Below are 20854 nucleotides of genomic sequence, written 5' to 3'. Positions count from 1 at the left end.
TACTACCGGTATGTATATATATGTTACGGCCAGAACCCGGAGTTTGGCCACTTTGCGTTGTGGCTGGCCACTTCTGGTTCTGGCCGGTCAATGTGCGAAGTGGCTGCGGCCAATGTCCGAAATGAGCCGAATCCTGGCGGCTCCGATCTTTTTCCTGGGTGCTGGCTCCGCCCCCCGCATCCCTGCTATCGGCTTTCAGATACACGAGTCCTCCCCCTCCCCCGAGTCGTTTGTGGCTGCAGGAAAGCAGAGCGGGGAGCACTGCAGACATTGCTTCTGTCAGCACCCACTCTGCAGCGATGACTGAATTCCTGCTTTCCTGCCTCTGCCTTCCTGCAGCCACGAATGACTCTGGGGGGGACGCATGTGTCCCCTGGCTGTCAGAAGCCGATAGCAGGGAGGCAGGGGGCGGAGCCAGCGCCAGGGAAAATGATCAGAGCCGCCAGGATTCAGCTCATTTCGGACATTGGCCGCAGCGCCGCGGCCACCTCGCACATTGACCGTCCAGAACCCGAAGCGGCCAGCCAAAACGCGAAGTGGCCAAACTTCGGGTTCTGGCCGTAACATATATATCTATTAGAAAAATGAGGCACATCATAATGCTGAAGGGGATAAAGTGAAAGCGCAATGTACTGTATACATAAGAGACACAAAAAGAGCACACAGAGAGCCCAATATAGTGTAGTATGCACTGGTAATTGATGTATATTAAAGGAGTACAAAAGAGGATACTCGCAAACCAGGGTTAACTCATAGACAACCACTGTACAGGCAGGTGAGGAGATTAGACCTGTCCCCACTCAGGATTATTGTCGCGCTCTGTAGATAGGAAGAAAAGGGGTATATCACCCCTCCACCCGGGGTGGACACAAGTATTGTATGTAGAAAACAGAGGCACCAAAAGAGTAAAATGGACTAAAATTGCTAAAAAATTGCTTGGAAGGCAGCAGTGGACTTACCTCCTTAAAGCAGACACCAACTGTCAATTTCGAAATGACATAAATTAGATACTCTACAACGCGTTTCACAGGTATAATCCTGCTTCTTCAGGCAATAAAAAAGGAGCATAAAACAGTGAACGGTCAGGGATGCACCAGGCACCTCTGTGACATGTATACATAAGAGGAGGCTTCAGTTTTTTGAGTATACATGTGGCTAACTCAGGGCTTGGTCATACAAGGTTTGCTGATGGACTGTTCTCTAGAGCGGGCAGCACCATACTAACAAACATGTCGAATGGACCCTTACTTTCCTAAGGGCCTGCTAACACAGTCCTGTCTGCACAAGATACAGGAATGTAGGTTGCAATGTCGCCACAGATATTGCAAGCCTGTACAGTAATTCTCAGGTAACCAGTGATTGCCATATCTGAGGTTATGGCATATTTGTTATGCAAGCACCTCCAGTAGACCACCAGATCAGTGCATTGGGAACATTATCCACTCCTCATAGTCTGGCAAAGTGTGTCCTGACCCTCCAAAGAGCAGATGCTCAGAAACTAGGATCATGCAGGCCTATATTCAAGGTTTTTAACAACAAGAAATCTGATTATATTGTTTTGAAGGACACCTGTCCTGAGTAAAGCTACCCAAGGGAAGCACAGGGGTATGTTCCTGCTGGATCCACACAAAAAAAACCATAGTACCTGATCCGGGAGTCCAGCTGGATCAGGTCATGCTGCTTACCACCATTCCTGAGCCATTCTATACTTTACTTTCTGTTTCCTAAAAAAAAAAATGGCTGCAAACCCAGGGGTCATGACCCTGCAGCTCCGCTCTGTGCTCTCATCGGAGAGCACAGAGAGAAGATCCAGGGGCAGAAAAGAGGTGGAGAGAGGCAGTGAATGGGCAGAGGAAGGAGCATTTTTGATGCTGGAGAGGGCGTCCTGCAAAGAACACCCCTTCCTTTGGGTAAACTGCCAACAAGGCAAGCTCCTTGTTGGTTATTTCACAGGGGCAGTGGGTGGGCCAGAGGGGTGGAGCTCAGAGCAGAAAGAACACAGAGGTATGTAATCTACAATCTAACATGCCTTTGTGTCCCAATAGCTCTGTCAACTCAGCCTCAGGTACACTTTAGGAGTGAATGGGTTGGGAAAGAGGAGGAGGAAATGGGAGGGAACGTTGCAGCAAGCCTGCCTCATCCTGTCTGAAAATTTGACATTAGCCAAAGTCAAAGTTTCAAGGAGTCATTACCAGGACCAGGGGGAACAAAGAGAGGCGCAGACAACTCATAGAGGAATGTGGATCCGGCATGAACATACCTTTGTGCTTAGCTTAGGGTATCTTTGCTTGGGAGTCAGGTGTCCTTTAATAAAGATGATAAAGCAGTAACAGAAGATCAATGCAATAATAAGAGGCAATTTGTAATTTGACTCTTATGTCACATTATATTGAAGAGTTTCTCGCTTCATTTCACAAGTTTTAAAGACCATAAGTTTAAACAACCATAAGTCAAATGACCTTTCAACAACACTAACTCAGTTAGCGTGAAACATTCAGTAGTATAAGGTATAACTACAGCTCACAGTGCTTAACACACTAGGAAAGAAAATACGGGATGAGGAAGACATGTTTTAGAAGTTATGGAGGGCAAAGTTTAGACCTCTATTCTCCAACCAATAGATCCAGGGATTCCAAGTGTTTTGGAAACTCATCATATTGCCCTGCAACTTAGCAGAAAGGTGTTCAGTCAGCATAATTTCAGTTAGAAGTTCAAAAACGTGTTCATGGTGTAGCTGTAGAGAACCTTCTTGCCAGGATTCGTTTTGCCATGTAGGCTATGTGTTGTATGAATCTGAGGATAAATCCCAAAAGGCTTCGTCCATAATCAAAAAGACACAAGGGTCTAGTGAGAATGTAAATGATAGGACATCACAAACCCTGGACCAAATATTATGCCAGTATGTTCTAGTTTTAGAGCAAGTCCACCATGTATGCCAGAATGAGCCAATTCCCCTACACCCTCTAAAGCAAGTTGATGATTTAGTGGCATCAATTTTATTGTGCCAATCAGGAGTATAGTTTCTTGTTTGATTGTGGTATGCCTTTAACTTATCTTTAGAAAGAGTGAGAATTTTAGTATAAGGACTGTAGGAGGAAGGAAGATCCGGTCTTGCTAAGATCCTATCTATGTTCCACCAAGAAGATCGAACAGAGATGTACTCTGATATTTTGTGCTGGCTACTCTGTTTCCCACAGTATGAGTCTGAGGCACCCGTCTTTGCGTGACTGCTGTTTAGCTGCACTCAGACAAGCGTGGGCAATTACTGTCTGCTAATATGGGACAACTGTGCTGCGTGTAGCAGGGTGGAGATCTGGAGAACAAAGCTTTTGATAAGGAAGTCATCAAAACCACAAGGAAGTCACTCAGCATATTTAACAAATGTATTAGCACCATCACAGCACGTGTTAATCTTTTTAACCTGTGATGTGCTGGAAGATGCTGCAAGCCACATCTCAGTATCAGGTGACATTTAGGTTTCTTTCAAGTACTGCAGACCTGAAGACGACCTCTTTCATCTGTGAGAGGTCTTCATGGAAAGCAACAAAACTGTGAAAGTTAAAAGTATTCCTCAACTCTGTTGGGCCGAATTAAAGTGATATTCTACTTTTGTCAAAGGAAACCTAAAGGGTAAAAAGTGCTATAACAAGATACTTACCTTAGAAGAGGGAAGCCTCTGCATAATCCAGGAGGCTTCCCCATCCCCCTGGCTCCACCGATTCAGTGCTAGGACCACCTTCCCCAAACCTTGGGCTTGTCGAAGACTGTGCACGGCCGTGCTTTTGTCTGTGAACAAGGTGTGTCTGTGCAGCTGTGGGCGGCAGCACTAATGTGGGTGTTGGCTTAGTGTGGGCAGTGGCTTGGGGGGGAATGTTGTAGCGTACATGCGCAGCTGTATGTCCATGCATACTTACAACCTTTGATTAGTAATATAGATAAATAGCAATGAGCACACAATTGTCTACACACAATTTACATATTTAATGGATCTATTTCAGAGAAATTCCCTTTGAAAGACATAGTCACATGTCCCAGTGTCACACGGCCCCTAGTGGCCGGACCACAAAAGGCCTTCCAATCGGTTTCAGCACACAGACCATGCAAGCTGTGGCCGCAATCGGTGCGCAGAAACCGATGGAATTTTGGCAGCAGACCGACTAGAAGGGAGCCTGTGAGTTACGGTAATTACAAATTACACACTATTTCAGGGTATAACTGCCACCACCTCTGTTACCATGGGACAGAGAAGCCCACTGACTGGCTGAGTCTAGACCTGCAAATAAAAACGGTTAAACACACTCTATTCTGTCTAGCTAGCGACAATAGTAGCGACTCTTCAGAGACCAGGTTCAGTTTGTGCAGCTGAATAGCAGGGCAGCTGAATACACAAAATGACGTTAGCGTCGTTTTATTAAAATGCAATATAAATAATTAATATATACAGAAAATCGTTAAACTCAACAATTAGAGACATTAATAGCCAGTATGAAAAGAAAAGGGAGAAAATACTTAAGAGTTCGTGGAACTATGTCCTTCTGGGAAAACTCAAAGTTCTTGGTTTCAGTTCAGTTCAGTTCAGTAGCAAAGTCCAAACAAACCAGGTGCCAGCATGTCCTCAAGCTGGCAAAAATGTTATCAGGATAATGTTCAAAGTGGGGGACACCGAGTTTGGGTCCTCTGCCATGCTTATGGCCCTGATCTAGTAGGAGGGAGTGAGGGCGGGAGCCACACACCCCCTTAGAGTATGAGATGAGTCCTCCCCTTGTCCTGGGGACCAGAAATCATATCTAACCATATATGTGCTCTATCTCACAGAACCGTACAGGTCAGGGCAGATTTACTAACATTTTCAGGTCCGTCCCGATTTACCCAGCATCCTGATACCAAACATAAAGGGTAGGACTCCTGTGGTATCATCAGGGCACTTTCAAACTGCCTAACTGGCAGCCCTTTCCTCAGACTGTTCTGAAACTTTCAGTACCAGCGCCAGGCATGGCCCGGCATGCCTTGTGAGTTTGGATGGCCTGCCAGCCTGGCAACACAGGAAATATGACACATATAGCAGTTTATGGAATATTATATACATCTAGGAGTAACAGCAGGTCAGTTCTAGGTGAAGGCTCTTTTAAAGCTTAGGGCAGCAGGCTACGTGTCAGCTCCCCTGCTGGGATTGTAGCTAGAGAGTCTGACTCTTTCTCTAGTAAATTGGTTCTGTCAGGCTGCTTATCAACTTCATCTGATGGATGGGCCCTTAGCACAGCTGGGTGCCTGGTACACTTCTGCTGAAGGCTCCTGCCTTTTGGTGGAAGGAGAAAAAAATGCCTTTTAAAATAAGGAATGTCATTTTCTAATTGCTTGCAATGGCTGCACAGGTCCAACCAGGAAGCGATCAGGAAAACGACTGCGAATCTTCCAGATTCACCTGTGTTTCTCACGGTTGTTCCGTGACACCCAGGGATCCAGTGAGAATAAAGGAGGGGAGTGGGTGTTCCCCAGCTAGTGATCAATTCTCACCTGCAATCACCTGACCTCCCCAACTGCTCTCCTTGTTGCTGAGAGGTTTGAGATTTGTGCTGAGGTTCTGCAGCTCAGCGGAGTCTCATCTTTCTGTTATGTTCCTTCCTGCTTACTTGGTAAAAGAGCATTTAAAACTTCCCCACACCCCGACCAGGGTCTTCATAAAAGCCGTGTGTAACTTTTATCATCCTCCACTGGCTGCAAGTACCAGTGTTGATATGATTTTGGGTCACACTTCAGAGTTTATTAAAAGAGTTGTATTTGATGTCACAGCAGTTGCTCTATGAAGACCAGACTTACCAGACTCCTCCTTTACAATCTTCACTGCAGCCCATTCCCCACTCAGCTTGTTCCTTGCCTGCATGAAAAAAACAAAACAATATATTACAGGTAAGACTCCCAGTCATATGATGAAAGACAAACAACCACAGTTTTAAGACCATATGACTTATTTAAAAATCACATATAGCAAAAAATGATTATGCTCAAGTTACATTTTTTCTTTCTGCATTGAAAAATACTATTATTAATTATGGTAAAATTTAAATTGCAAGTGTACTTATACCATACCTCCCAGCATTCTGAGATCGCAAAGAGGGATATTTTTAAGACAAACCCCTGACACACCCCTAGTCACACCCTCACTACATCCCCAAACAGGCATATCATAGAATATATAAGCAAAAGATGTAAATTTATAATTCAAACGGTCCACACTAGTCATTTATATCATCACCACATTTCTTTCATATTAACATTTGTAAATAAGATAAATATACGTTTAAAAGATGAGAATGAAAGTTTAGAGTCAATTACAAAAAATGTCAGTAGAAAAATACATATTTGGCCCTCAGAGCCATTAACTTTGGTCCTCAAGTGGTTTCCCCACTTTGCATTATGTTTGGCCCACTCAAGACCACCAGGGAAACTATATTGGAGGTAAAGTCCTAGAACACCATGGAAGCCATATGGGGAGGTAGGGGGGAAGCACTAAACACCAGAGAACTGTATAGGGGAGGGTTGGGGTCTCTAGACACCAGGGAACTGTATAGGGGAGGGAGGAACTCTAGACACCAGAGAACTTAATAAGGAAGGAAGGTGGTCAGTACATATTGAGGAGGTTGGCCCGTGACTAGGTTCCAGTGTACAATTTCGGCCCACTTTGTATTTGAGTTTGACACCCCTGTGAAAGAGGAACAAATGAGGGACTGTTCCTCCAAAAGAGGGACAGTTGGGAGCTATGCTTATACACTGGCATGCAGAATACATCACATCCAGCCTGGTGATGCGTACATACCAAAGAGGCGCCGGGAAAAAATGGTGCAGGGTGATGCCTATGATGGCATCTTACTACTAAGGTGATTTAACGTTTTTGAAATGTCCTAAAACGTTAAATAAAATTAGCAACAAGATGTAATTACCGACATCTGTGATACATTACCTGGTCCCGGCGATCCAGTCTCCTCTCCACTTCCTGTTCAGATTGAAAGAGTCCTGCAGCCAACCAATCACCATGTGGCGGCTGAAGCCGCATGGTGATTGGCTGGCTGCCGGGCAGGCTCATTCAAACTAACAAGTGAAAAGGAAAAGCAATCGTCCAGGAGCAGGTAATGTATCATTTAACCCCTGCCGCCTGTCACACTGAACCCTCCGCTCACCGCAATAGAAACTTTCTGGCGCATCATTGAAAAGCCCGGTAATCGTAATTTACTGTTTTGAAGTGCAATATTCTGGCGCCAGAATGTTGCACTTAAATGGTAAATTACGTTTCCCGTGCTTTTCAATAGTGCGCCAGAAAGTTTCTATTGCGGTATGCACCATTTTTTCCTACTCCGCTGGTGATCACCTTTGCAAGAAGATAAGGAATTGCAAATTGCCAGTCATCCTTATAAATCAGGCCTTAAAATGGTCCCTGTATCACTAAGGCAAAATAACTGCATTATTGATCACAAATATTCTATTCCAGGAATAAAATGTATGTAACACCCTACAACTCCTTCATACTTAAATGTCTCCATAAAACCTTGCGGTCACATGACTCCACTGTCCAGGCAGAGAGCTATGCAAGCCAAAGCTCCGATCAGTGCTGTCCCAACTTCTCCCAACATCCCTCTGCACCTCTTCCTAGAACCCCCCCCCCCCCCCCCCTCCCACAGCCATGTCCCCTCCCACCTCCTCAGACAAATAGTCATATAGTACCACTAAATGATTTACTGGGAGAGAGACATTGGAGGATGCAGCCATGTCTTCCCTCCAATCAGCCTTGAAAGGGTATTCGAATTGAAAATAACCTGATGTGAAAAACAATTGTATCTATCCTCCTTATCCTAAAAATTACTTTTTTTTTTTTTTAGATATCCCAGTTTTATTATATGCTTAAATCGAATTTTTAAGTTTTTGCTGTTTCATTGTCTATGCTCAATGACACCTTCATTGAAGTATGCTACAGCTCAAATCTATGAATTATTGACCTTTTTTTTATCTCTTTTCTGCTCTCAGAAGCCATTTACTGACAGGAAAGTATTTTATGGCTGTAATTACCTGTGAGGGTTATGCTATAGTCCAACACGGTCCCGACCCGGATAGAAACTGTCACTTGCATACCTGATGTTTAAATCTTTCAGGCAAAGAAAGAAAAAAAGGAACACAGCCTAGTTATTCGTGTGCTTGGCACTGTACATACACATGTCTATCTCATCATGTCACCTTGGTTGTCCTTAGAGATGCTAGGGAACAACTCGCCAGCGAATCTCTACGGGCCTGATTGCAACGATGTGCACGGCCGGGTCAGGGCATGCGTACTAAAGAACGGGTGCAGACATGGGCAGGCGTACTACTCCGAGGACATTGTGACCCGGAAGTAGTACAGGGCCCGCTGCTCGCCTACATCTCTACTTGTCCTTTGAAGGAAGAGGATGAATCGTGCAAGTGCCACACCTCCTTCCAAAAGTGAAGGTAAGGGACCAGGCCACCGTGTTGATGTCACCACATTATCACAGTGTCCTGGCCTCTTGCTGTCACTTTTGGAAATCAGGGCAGACCCATTCAGAAGTCAGGGGAGACACAGACACAAGCGCAACATGTGACATCTAGTACCCATCTGAGAAGCTACTTAATGGGGTGGGAAGAAACAAAAAAACATTTATACACTGTGTCGCGTTACCCTTACTGCACACAGGGTAACGCAAACAGCAAAGTAAGTGTATGAGGCCATGCACACTAATTACGTTGCGCCGAAAGTCAACAGTGCATTTCTGTGGGACCTCCGTGGCAACGTAATACATTGAAGTCCATGCGGGAAGCCGAAATTTTACATTTGTGGGCGGCGGTGCGGGAATCCCAGTGATGTACTTCCTTGTCCAGTAGGGAGTGCGTCACATGGCGAAGAGCGGTGAAGGGCGTGCGGGGGAAGGGCGTGCTATGCATATGACCCTGTCGGTGCACTCTGCCACAGGGTCATTTGAAGTGATTTTTTGCCGTTGCAATCCAAGGGGTGGAGCATTGCACTGCATCTCTCTGGCCAGGTATAAAACCGGTCTAAAACTGTAGACCAGCTCTAATTAAAAGCATGAAGGAAGGTTTTAAAAGCAGAAACAACATATGTTTGCCATAGAGTACTAGAGATGCCGTTACCCACAACAGGGGGTTGCTTAGCAAACACCTTCCTCCATAAAGGGCACATACTAAAATAACATTGAGAAACCCTGATGACTTTCCTAAATGAATGAATTAGCAGAATACAACAACGTATTTGGACTCCTTTTTAACTTTTCACGATCTAGTTTTATGACTCGCATGATGACCCGATCGTGTTTCAAGTTATTTATGTGGAAACACTAAAAAGTCAAAATGGGTTTAAAGCTTTGAGGCGCGGATCACACCTTCATTAAAAATATTCCGTCTGGTGAAATGAAACGTCACGACAAAGCAATGCAATAGGATTCGTTCACATCAGTCTGTTCAGTCTGTCCTGTAGAATAGAATGCAAGTTCTAAAAAAGTTCACTTTTTTTGAATGAAAAGGAGGAGTCCCCATTTAAAGAGGAACTTCAACCAAGGCTTGAACCTCATTCCAATCAGTAACTGATAACCCTTTTCCCACGTGAAATCTTTACCTTTTCTCAATTAGATCATCAGGGAGGTCTGTGTGGCTGAAATCCCTCCCACAGCATGATGCCATGACCATAGTCCTGACAGTTTGCGGCCTGTGAACCATGTTGCATTGTGGGATATAACAGATTTTTCCAACTGCCAAGCAAGATCACCTAGCAGAACTAAAGATGTCACCATGGGGTTGATTCACTATAACAAATAGCGTGCCTTTTAAGAGTTAACACACCTCATCAGAGTAGCATAGTGAGTGCTACAAACTTATGCCTGCTAACTGGCAATGACGAGAGCTCCATTCGTCCTGCCCTGAGCATCTGCGGGTCCAATCACTTTAAAGGACATTATCCCCATACTTTGGCCCAATAGGCTGCCTGTCACTTGACAGGAAACTTGACAGGCAGCCTATTGGGCCAATCAAAGTGTGGGCATAATGTCCTTTAACCACTTGAGGACTACAGAGCTAAACCCTCCTAACGATCAGCCCTTTTTTTGCTGTACTGGGCTGTGCAGGCTTTTCAGCCTCCTGCACAGCCCAGCTAAGGAGCCCAGCGATTGGACTCACCTCCTATTTTTGTCCCTAAGGGGGCATGCCGCCGGAGGGGTCCGATCGCTGTGGCAGTTTTTTTTTTTGCCTCATAGAGGTTCCCCCATCCTCCTCCCTCTCCTTCCTCCCTCCCCTCCGCCTCAAGGTTTGAACAGGACAGAGATCCGTCCTGTTCTCCGCCTCTCATAGGCATCAGCCTATGAGAGGACGGCGATCCCCGGCCAATCAGAGGCCAGGGATCGCCAATCTCGTACAACACTGCTGGAGACCGCTGGAGAGTGCTGTACGGATGTAAATAAAGGGGATTTCTTTCCCCCTTTGTTTACAAACAGCCTGTTAGCCGCGATCGGCGGTTAGCAGGCTAATCACGGAGCTCTGCTCTGTGAACTGGCAGGGAACGATCACGCGCATGCGCGTGGCCATTCCCTGGGAAACCACAGCTCCAGGACTTGACGCCAATTGGCGTGAGACGGCCCTGGGGCTGCCGCAGTTCACAACCATTGGCGTGACGCGGTCATTAGGTAGTTAAAGTGATTAGACCCACAGGGGCTCAGGGCAGGATGAGAGGAGCTCGTCATTGCTAATTAGCAGGCATAAGTTTGTAGTGCTATGCTACTCTAATAAAGCGTGTTAACTGTGATAAGGCATGTTAACTCTGATAAGGCACGCTATTTGTTATAGTGAATCAACTCCCACCTGTGATACATTTCAGAATGTAAATTGGGGTGATTTCACAATGAGCAAGCACTGATTAAATATTTTATAAATGAATATTGTAAAAAAGAAAAAAAGAAAAAGAAAAAAAGAAGCACCTTTGTTATTTTCACTACAGTACCTCTTTAATTATAATTAATTGCTATACGGTTAGGTGATAATGAATGTACATTACAATGAATATTAAATGAAACAACTCAGCTTCAATTCAATGGGGTGAACAAAACGATTGCATACAAATGTGAGGCGACTAAAGCATTTAACACAATCTCATCATTTCAGGGGCTCAGAAGTAATTGGACAAATTACATGTACATTTCTTATACTTGGTTGAAAACCCTTTGCTGGCAATGACAGCCTGAAGTCTTGAACTCATGGACATCGCCAGATGCTGGGTTATCTCCTTTTTAATCCTCTGGCAGGCAGAGCCTCTGCAGCGGCTTTCAGTTGCTGTTTGTGTGTGGGCCGTTCTGTCCGAAGTGAAGTCTTTAACAAATGAAATGCATAAACAATTGGGTTAAAGGATACCCAAGGTGACATGATGCAATAGACATGGGTACGTACAGTGCCGAGCACACAAATAAGTATGCTGTGTTCCTTTTTTTCTTTCTCTGCCTGAAAGAGTTAAATATCAGGTATGTAAGTGGCTGACTCAGTTCTGACTCAGACAGGAAGTGAATTCAGTGTGACCCTCACTGATAAGAAAAACACTTTCCTAGCAGAAAATGGCTTCTGAGAGCAGGAAAGAGATAAAAGGCTCAATAGTTCATAGATTTTAGCTCTGGCATACTTCAATGAATGGGTCATTGAGCAAAAACAATAAAACAGTTACAACTTAAAAAGTAGATTTAAACATAAAACAAAAAACTGTGGAATATCTTAAAAAGTCATTTTTCAGAGAAGGAAGATAGATACAATCATTTATTTAATTAGTTTATTTTCACCTCAGGTGTCCTTTAAGATCATGTGACTGACTTGGCCGTTGAAGAATTTTCCACTTCTTTGCTTTAATAAACTCCTGGGTTGCTTTGGCTGTATGTTTTGGGTCATTGTCCACCTGTATCATGAAATGCTGCCTAATGAATTTGACTGCATTTAGGTGGATTACAGCAGACAGTATGTCTTTGAACACCTCAGTATTCATTCGGCTGCTTCTGTCCTGCGTCGCATGATCAATAAACACTATTGTCCCAGTGCCACTGGCAGCCATGCACACCCAAATCATCACATCGCCATGTTTTACAGCTGATGTGGTATGTTTTGGATAATGAGCTGTTCCATGTCTTCTCCATACTTTTTTTCACAGCATCATTCTGGTAGAGGTTGATCTGTGTTTCATCTATCCAAAGAAAGTTTCTCCAGAACTGTGCTTGCTTTTCTGATGTTCTTTACCAAAGTCCAATCTACAGTAGCCTTTCTATTTTTGAGGCTTATGGAGTGTTTTGCACCTTGCAGTGTACTTTCTATATTTACTTTAATTCTATTCTTCTATTTATGGTAGACTTGGATATCGATATGCCTACCCCTTGGAGAGTGAAGGGGGGTTTCTCTTCAACGTGGAAATTAATCTGTGATCATCCAGCACTTGTCTTCCATGGACGTCAAGGTCTTTTTGTATTGCTGAGTTCGCCAGTGCTTGCTTTCTTTTTACTGTAGTAATTTCTTAGATGTTTTCTTTTTCAGTTTTTTTTGCAGCATAAGGATGGCTTCTTTCACCTGCATGGAGAGCTCCTTTGACCGCATGTTATCTGTTCACAGCAAGATCTTCCAAATACACGCACCACAACTCAAATCAACTCCAGGCCTTTTATCGGCTTCATTGATAATGATAGGACAGACTTGTCCACACCTGCCCATAAAATAGCATTTGAATTAATTGTCTACTTACTTTTGAGCACCAGGAATGGAGGGATTGTGTTAAAAATGCTTTAGTTACAATTTTATGCAATCATTTTTGGTCACCCCACCAAATTAAAGCTAAAAGTTTGCACTTCAACTGCATCTGAACTATTTCACTTACGATTCATTGTGGTAACGTACAGAACCAAAATGAGAAAAAAATTGTCTCTGTCCAAATATTTCTGGACCTCACTGTATCTTGGGGAATGCTCTTATTTAAAAGTATGTTGAAGATACTCTTTAATATATAATATATTGCACTGACACCCGGTTAAACATCACAGTAAACACTTAAACCGAGGCCTCTCCCCCTAGATGTGGTCTTCAGCGATCTGTGCACACAGACACAAACATGTTGATTGATAAAGGTTAAATGTAAATGTCATATCCAACGTGACATGAGCCCGTGGAAGAACTGAAACCACCTCTGCATGTCTCACAGTCTATAATCTGCCCCAGGGGAAGCCTTTGTGTGGGTGGGAGTCTCCTGTGGGTTCTGAAGAAATGACTGCTGCAAAGGAACCACCTTTGCAGAGGTCCTCTCAATGCACAATCTAAGCAACAAAACCACAAGTATCAATTGTGAAGCTGTGCAGGTCGTGTGATTAAGAAGCCCAAACAGCGGCATAAACAGACCAGAGCAGAGACGGGTTAGAATACAAGTTACTTCAACCATGCTTCTAATACAAGAAACCAGTAAGCAGGTAAGTATACATAGTTGATTGAACTTCAGGCTACCCCTCAACAAGAAAAAAAAATACTGGATAAATAATATTTATATGACAGGAGTTTGAGTAAAAGTTAGAATACAGATCCTACAATTCAGATAGGCCATGTACACAGTACAGCCACCCTAACTAAGACTAAATTGTAGAAAGTGGTTGGCTTGGAACTGACAATCATGCGTTTATTGGTGTTGCATCTTATTCAAAGTACATAACAATGTGGTTGCGGCAGCGGTGGGTGCTGACAAGCTTGATGGCCGTTTTCACGCGTGGCTCTTCTTTCGAGGATAATAGCCAGTATCTTAAAGTACATAACGTTTGTGAGCCTACTGGCTAAAAATCCATAGCATTATCAAAACAGAACACCTAAGCGCAGGGATGGATCTAGGGGGGGGGGGGGCGGGCAAGCGGGTATCTTGCCCCAGGCGCAGTTTGTTGAATTCTTAAAAAGGCGGCAAAATGAATGGCAGTTTAGGCGCCAAAACCTGACCTTGCCCCAGGCGCATCTTGGTCTTGATCCGTCCCTGCCTAAGCGCAACACAGTCCTTTCCTTGGGATGACAATCCTCCTCTTACAGACTTCAAGTATATATCAATTTCTGTTAACCATCACCACACCCTGTAGGATTATGACTCACCCTCTGGGGAGACCAATTACCTGGTCTATACACACCTTGGACCCCAGGGCATGTATAGACCAGGTCATTGGTCTCCCCAGAGGGTGAGTCATAATCCTACAGGGTGTGGTGATGGTCAACATAAATTGATATATACTTGAAGTCTGTGAGAGGAGGATTGTTATCCCAAGGAAAGGACTGTGTTGCGCTTAGGTGTTCTGTTTTGATAACACTTGAGGACTTATAGTATACACTAGCGCACTGCCTACTAAAAATCTGTGGAACCTAGCCTTTATATTATTGCGGTGTGTGTGCTGTTATCCTGATTAACATAAAAATCCATGGCAGTTAATAGCCATTATCCTCGGAAGAAGAGCTAAATGCGAAAACGGCCATCAAGCTTATCAGCAACCACACCACCAATAAACACGATTGGCAGTGCCGTCCACTTTCTACAGTTTATGCCTAGTGACTCCTTGACATCTTGGGTTAGAGCACGCGATGCTGGTATAGTGTGGGTTGCAGACCTTAAGCACTATTTGGAACTGTCCCTTGTAAACCTTTTCAAAGCTGTAGTGCCAACTACCCTAGTTTCTACTTGCCAGTGTCACCATAATTAGTCCTGTGCCCATACTTTTTTTCTTCTCTGCTGCGGAATTACACAGTTTGGGCTCAGTCCCTCTCCCATTCTATTAACTATACACTATGGATCAGGGGCGTTGCTAGCCCCAAAGATCAGTGGCACGTGCCCCGGATCTATTTTGGGGTACCCCGGATGGCCCCCAGGAAGAGTCAGGCAGCGGGCAGCAGTACTTACCTCTGGCCAATTGGTCTCCAGATTCTGCAGACATCTGCTCTTCCGGGCTTCTTCCCAGGGGAGGACTGGGACCTTTCAGCCTGGGGGGAAAACACCAACTAGAGGCCCGTTTCCATGGCAGCCCCAGCCCAAATGACATCATACACGCACACCACGTGCTACATGATGGTAGTCATGTGGGGCGCCCATGTGGAAATACAGCAAGGACACTTTCAGGGCAGTGTGACAGGTAAAGTATAACTGCACAGGCACCGGGGGTCACATAATACATTTGGAGGGATGACAGCAAAGGGTTTCAATTGTGTCCGGCGTTCGTGATTATCGCACGTCGTTACCGCTGCGCACCAAATCAACCACATCGGCCTGAGATTTCCCAGCATCTCAGACTCAACCAATTTCCGACCAAAATCAGTAAAAATGGTCAATTGGGCATGCTTGTTGCTGCACCGATTTTCACCCAATCCGATAGTAATTATCAAAACAGTTGGTTGATCACTGAGACAACAGATGTATGGCCATATTAATTCCCCAAGAGCCCCCCCCCCCCCCCCCCCCCACACACACACACACACAGACAAAGGTTTTTTTCTATGGACCCTGTAGGCAAGCCTCTGCTCTGCATCTTGCTGTGAACATTTACCAGCTTACCCGTCCTCTAATTGCTCCGTAATTGCACCTTTAGCCAGCCTAATGTTTCACATTGCCTTATACAAAAACCTGAATGCAACAGGCACTGTACCAGCCCTAAATCATTAAATGAGAGGCAGCCTGGGGGGAAATCTCCCCCTTTCCCCCCTGGCCAGTCCTCCCCTGCTTCTTCCCCTAGTGTCTAAGAGTAATTCTTTAGAGCTCCTAGCGTCTGAATCTCGAATGCTAAAGGCAGAATCCCCAGCTACAGAGGATGCCTCCAGATTTGGAGAGCTGATGGAGATGAGTAGTTCCTCCCGCTGTGCTGGGAAGGGGGGGGGGAGGGAGGGAGGAACAGGTAGGACACACACAACAGTGCATGCTCCCTAAGGAGGCTACACAGCTTCCAGCATGTCACTACAACACCCAGCATGCCCCATAGAGGTACCACAGCACCCAGCATGTCACCACAAAACCCAGCATGGCACCACATAGCACCTCAGCATGCCTTTTTTTTTTTTTGCATTAATGGAGAGAGGGGCTTTATCCAACATTTTGCTGGGCAGAGAATCTCTAGATAAAAGAGGAGCGCGCCATAGTGCGTTACATCAAAGAGGGAAATTTTATTGCAGTTTCAAGTTATACTCACAATGTTTACAGATTAAGAAGGCGTGTCAGCGGGCAGATCTGACGAAGGCGCAGAGCGCCGAAACGCGTAATGACGTCGTGCGCGTGCTAAGGGTCAAGCCACGCCCACTTCCAGTGAGACGGAACCCAGACGATCGGGACTCGCGCTGCTGGCCACAGCGCGTCATCCTCCACTGAACCAAAGCAGCTGGCTGCCCGCTGACACGCCTTCTTAATCTGTAAACATTGTGAGTATAACTTGAAACTGCAATAAAATTTCCCTCTTTGATGTAACGCACTATGGCGCGCTCCTCTTTTATCTAGAGATTCTTTGCCCAGCAAACCCACAACGGAGCGTCGCAGTGCACACATCCAATGAGGAGGCATCCACATGTGAGAATTTGAGACTAGGAGCGCAAGAAATGATTTTGCTGGGCAGGCCCACGTAGACCGCTGTTCATGTAAATTTGGCTCCACCCATTACCATGCCCACATTCTGTTGCATGACCACACCAATTTTTCGGCTGAAGTGCCCAAAAGTGCCCCGGATCTCTTAGAATCCTAGCAACGCCCCTGTGTGGATTCATAAGCCATCATTTTGCCCTCCATCTCCTGTAATTAAACTCCCATAACTTTTCTGACAGCACCATGAAATGCAGGAGAACCTAAATGGGAATTAGTGCAGTCCTCTCCATCCCTGTGTGAGTATAGAGCATGTATGGGATTACATAGAGCTGAGATAAAGACATGTCCAGGTAATGACATGGGCCGTACTTAACCACTTAACGACCGCCTAACGCCGATAGGCGTCGGCGGGTCGTTAGTGGTATAGCATCGAGCGGCCTTTCCATGCCGGTTCACGGAGACTGCCTCCGTGAACAGTGTGCGAGCCGCCGATCGCGGCTCGCACGCATAATGTAAACAGGCGGGAAAGGAATCCCCGCTGTTTACATCACACGGCGCTGCTGCGCAGCAGCGCCGTGACGTAGATCGGCGATCCCCGGCCTCTGATTGGCCGGGGATCGCCGGCATCTGATAGGCAGAAGCCTATCCTATCAGGCGCAGGACGGATATCCGTCCTGCGCCGCTCAGAGGTAAAGGGAGAGGGAGGGAAAGCAGGGGAGCCCGGAAACCGCTGCGGAGGGGGGCTTTAAGGAGCCCCCCCCCGCAAATCAGTAGTAGCCGGCGGCGATCAGACCCCCCCCTGCAGGACATCCCCCTAGTGGGGAAAAAAGGGGGGAAGTCTGATCGCCCTGCCACATTCCTGATCGGTGCTGCAGGCTGTAGAGCCCACGCAGCACCGATCAGTACAAAATCCCCTGGTCCTTAAGTGGTTAAACCGGAATATAACCCAGCATTTCATCCTTGCTCTAAAACATTATTTACAGTATATTATATGCAAGCAGCGTTTTTTTTTTTTTTTACTAGATCAGCATTCGAAGGGTTACGCACAGAGCTTGAACGTTCAGTGCAGTGAAATGCTGCCGCATCCAAAGTTGTAGATTATGTTATCTTGTGTTTACTTAAATGTATCAAGTGAGGAATGTGACACATTCTCTGACTGCTGAGAAGCAGCTCCACACAGACAGAGAGACACTGAAAGCTTGTCTGCCTTCAATACATAATGAATAAAACCAGTTACTAATAAAATGCAAAGTCAGCTCACAAAAGCAAAAAACTGTACTTTTGGGAACCTATAATTTCTAAATGAATAATAATACTTATGCACAAATGCAAATATGATACCCGTATGGCATATAAAAAGTAGGGAAACATGTTTTTATTGAATATTATGTCAGGATTTTAAACCGCTGACATATTTATTTAGTATTAAATAATACCAGCTGCCTGGTTATCCTGCTGTTCCTCTGCATCTAATACATTTAGCCATAGACCCTGAACAAGCATGCGGATCAGATGTTTCTGACACAAATCAGACAGGTTAAGTTGCATGCTGGCTTCAGGTGTGTGATTCAGACACTACTGATGACAGACTGATCAGCAGGACTGCCAGGCAACTGGTATCATTTAAAAATAAAATTAAATATGGAAGCCTCTATATACTGTACCTCTTGCTTCACTTTCCCTTTAAAAATGCATTTAAAAAAAATATAATCTTTATTTATTTTTTGTCAATCCATTTTACAAATAAGCAAACATGTACCACGAATATTGGACTCCGACAAATTAAGCAGATCTTCCCAGAAATAAAGAATATTTCTGGGCCAATAAAAACTAAGCAAACTGCAAAAAGGCCTCCTCTTCATCAGGAATGGTCTGTATTTTTGAGTGAAAAAAGGATTTTACAAAGATTCGAGGGGCCCTTTTTATCAGTTCAGTTGGCTTGGTTTTAGATTAGCCAACTTTGTGTTCTCTTTATAAGCTTCCAAATGAAGTTCTTTGTTTTAGCTGAAAGGCAAGATACATTTCCCAAGGATATCAGACTTGCGAACCTATCAAACCATGGAAACTGGCATCTCTGGTGCTGCCATTGTTTCCCCAACAGCAGATTCTACAATTCTAAAGAAGCCATTGGCTTGCTAACAGCTAATAAGCGCATCTGTATACCTGGTGCATTTGTTCTAGAAAACAATGAACTATAAATTACTTTTTTCCTATGTCGCTGTCACTTACAGCAGGCACTAATAGTCTGACAGATCTGACTAGTCAATTTCCTCATGGATGATTCGTAGGGTTTTCTTTATTTTCTAAAGCACTTTCTAAATGGTATAGTAGTTTCTCAGTCTAGCTGCTAAAATAGCGTGCAAAGGATTAAGGATGCTGACCATTATCCTTGTAGAGATCCTTCAAAGGAGAGAATTTCTAAAGAATAAAGGAAATACTGAGGATTTGCGGGGGGAGGAGATGAACCAGTCCAAAACCTCAGCTCTGTGAGATTATTACTGTGTACTGTAAGTGACAGAAACAGTTTGCAGAGAAAAGTGATTCATGGTGCATTTTACTCTGGGAAAAAACATACTTCTTATTACAATACAATAACATTAATATGGGTAAAGTGCTTTTCTCCAATAGGACTCAAAATGCATAGCTATGTCTCAGATCAATACATGGTTACAGGCTGGACTGTATTACAGAGGAAACAAATGCCAGGCTAAACAGGTGGCTTTTCAGTTTGGACTTAAATACTTCCTGGGGTGGAGATTTCCTGACTGGGTGGCAGGGGGTTCCAAAGTGTAGGGGCAGCATGATAGAAGGCTCTGTCTCCAAAGGTTTTGAGGTGGACTCTGGGGGTGAACGAGTTAATGGATCCTTTTGGTCTAAGATTGTGGGAGGTGTGAAACAGTTGCAACAAACTGTAAGGAAACGCGGAAAGGCCGCCGTCTCTCGAGGTGAGGCGGCTGTTTCCACGTCCAGCATGGCGTCACAACGCGGAAAAAACACCGCATGCCGCATAGGCAGTGTGGCGGAATCCGCATTGGTAACGGCGGAATCCGCATCAGAGGCGGCCCCCGCACTAGATACATTGCATGACAGTACTGGTGTGGCTGGGACTGCACAGAGGCAGAGTTTAAATAGCAGTTAGAAGGGTGTCGACTGACCAGCTGGGTCAGCTGACAAATTCCACTGCTCTCATTGGACCAGCAATTAGGGAGGTCCTGGAAAGGTCCTAGAGTATATATACTGCTGGTTGTTCACTTGCTCTTTGTCTGGCGTGCGATCACATATGTGGGAGCACCCAGATCCGTAGTCAGATCCGCAAGTGTGCCGGGACCAGCTGGAGCTGTAATCCTACACTTAGCTAGATTCTGTTGATAGCTAAAGTACTAGTTTGATTGTGATTATATGTTATGACTTTTGCCTGCTTTGACTATCCTCCTGAACTCCTGATCTTGTACCTCGATATTTCAGATACTCTGTTGTCGAACCCCGGCTCGTTCCTTGACTCTGTTTCTGCCTCCTGATTTTGTACCCCGATATATCTGATACCCCGTTGCTGAACCTTGCCTGTACTTTGACTCCGCCTTTGCCTCCTGATCTTGTACTTTATCTGTCCGTGTGTACGACCTGGCTTGTCCGACCTCGAGAACCGACCTTACTGTTAGAGGCGGTTCCTCGTTCTGTTAAGTGACCCTTCCGCCAGAGGGTTACTTTCAGTATATCCTTCCCGCTGGCAGCCTGACTCCTCCCGCCTTGGAGAGCTCAGGTTTGCGGAAGGAATCTGTACAGTACGCCTTACTGTACTGAGGCCCTGTCCTCTAAGTGTTACTGTTACACCAAAACACTACACTCTACTCAGGTGAACAGAGGTTAGCTAGTATATCGGATTATCAGTGATACTGCAGATCACGTATAATCTGGTATACATCTGTATTCCCATTGATTCTGCAGATCACTGGTAATCACTGGTAATCAGATCCTCTCTGTGCTTCACCGATCTTTACACAAACCCTTTAGGTATCCAGGGCTCAGATTTTGCAAGGGTTTGAAAGTCAATAAGCCAATATTAAAATATAATTCCCCATTTTATTGGTAGCCAGTAGAGTGAGCGAAGGATCAGCGTTATGTGGCAAAGGAGGGGTTGGCTAGTTACAGGGGAACTGAAAACTGCATAAAAATAATAAATAATAAATAAAAGAGTTTCAATTACCTGGGGCTTCTGCCAGCCCCCTGCAGCCAACCTGTGCCCTCGCAGTCCTG

At 45.0% G+C, this 20854-nt stretch overlaps 1 protein-coding gene across 13 annotated transcripts in view; it reads right to left on the bottom strand.

Annotated features, from left to right (window-relative positions):
* Positions 1-20854, bottom strand: part of MAP4K1 (mitogen-activated protein kinase kinase kinase kinase 1) — a 241426-nt gene that overhangs the window by 76353 nt on the left and 144219 nt on the right. For all 13 annotated transcript variants that reach the window (XM_068250530.1, XM_068250536.1, XM_068250540.1 and 10 more), the window contains one exon: positions 5818-5875. In XM_068250530.1, coding sequence (XP_068106631.1) covers positions 5818-5875 — 58 coding nt within the window. The remainder of the gene's footprint in view (positions 1-5817; positions 5876-20854) is intronic.

The sequence above is a fragment of the Hyperolius riggenbachi genome, chromosome 8, assembly GCF_040937935.1.
Source record: "Hyperolius riggenbachi isolate aHypRig1 chromosome 8, aHypRig1.pri, whole genome shotgun sequence".
Lineage (NCBI taxonomy): Eukaryota > Metazoa > Chordata > Amphibia > Anura > Hyperoliidae > Hyperolius > Hyperolius riggenbachi.
This window is presented reverse-complemented; position numbering and strand designations above follow the sequence as displayed.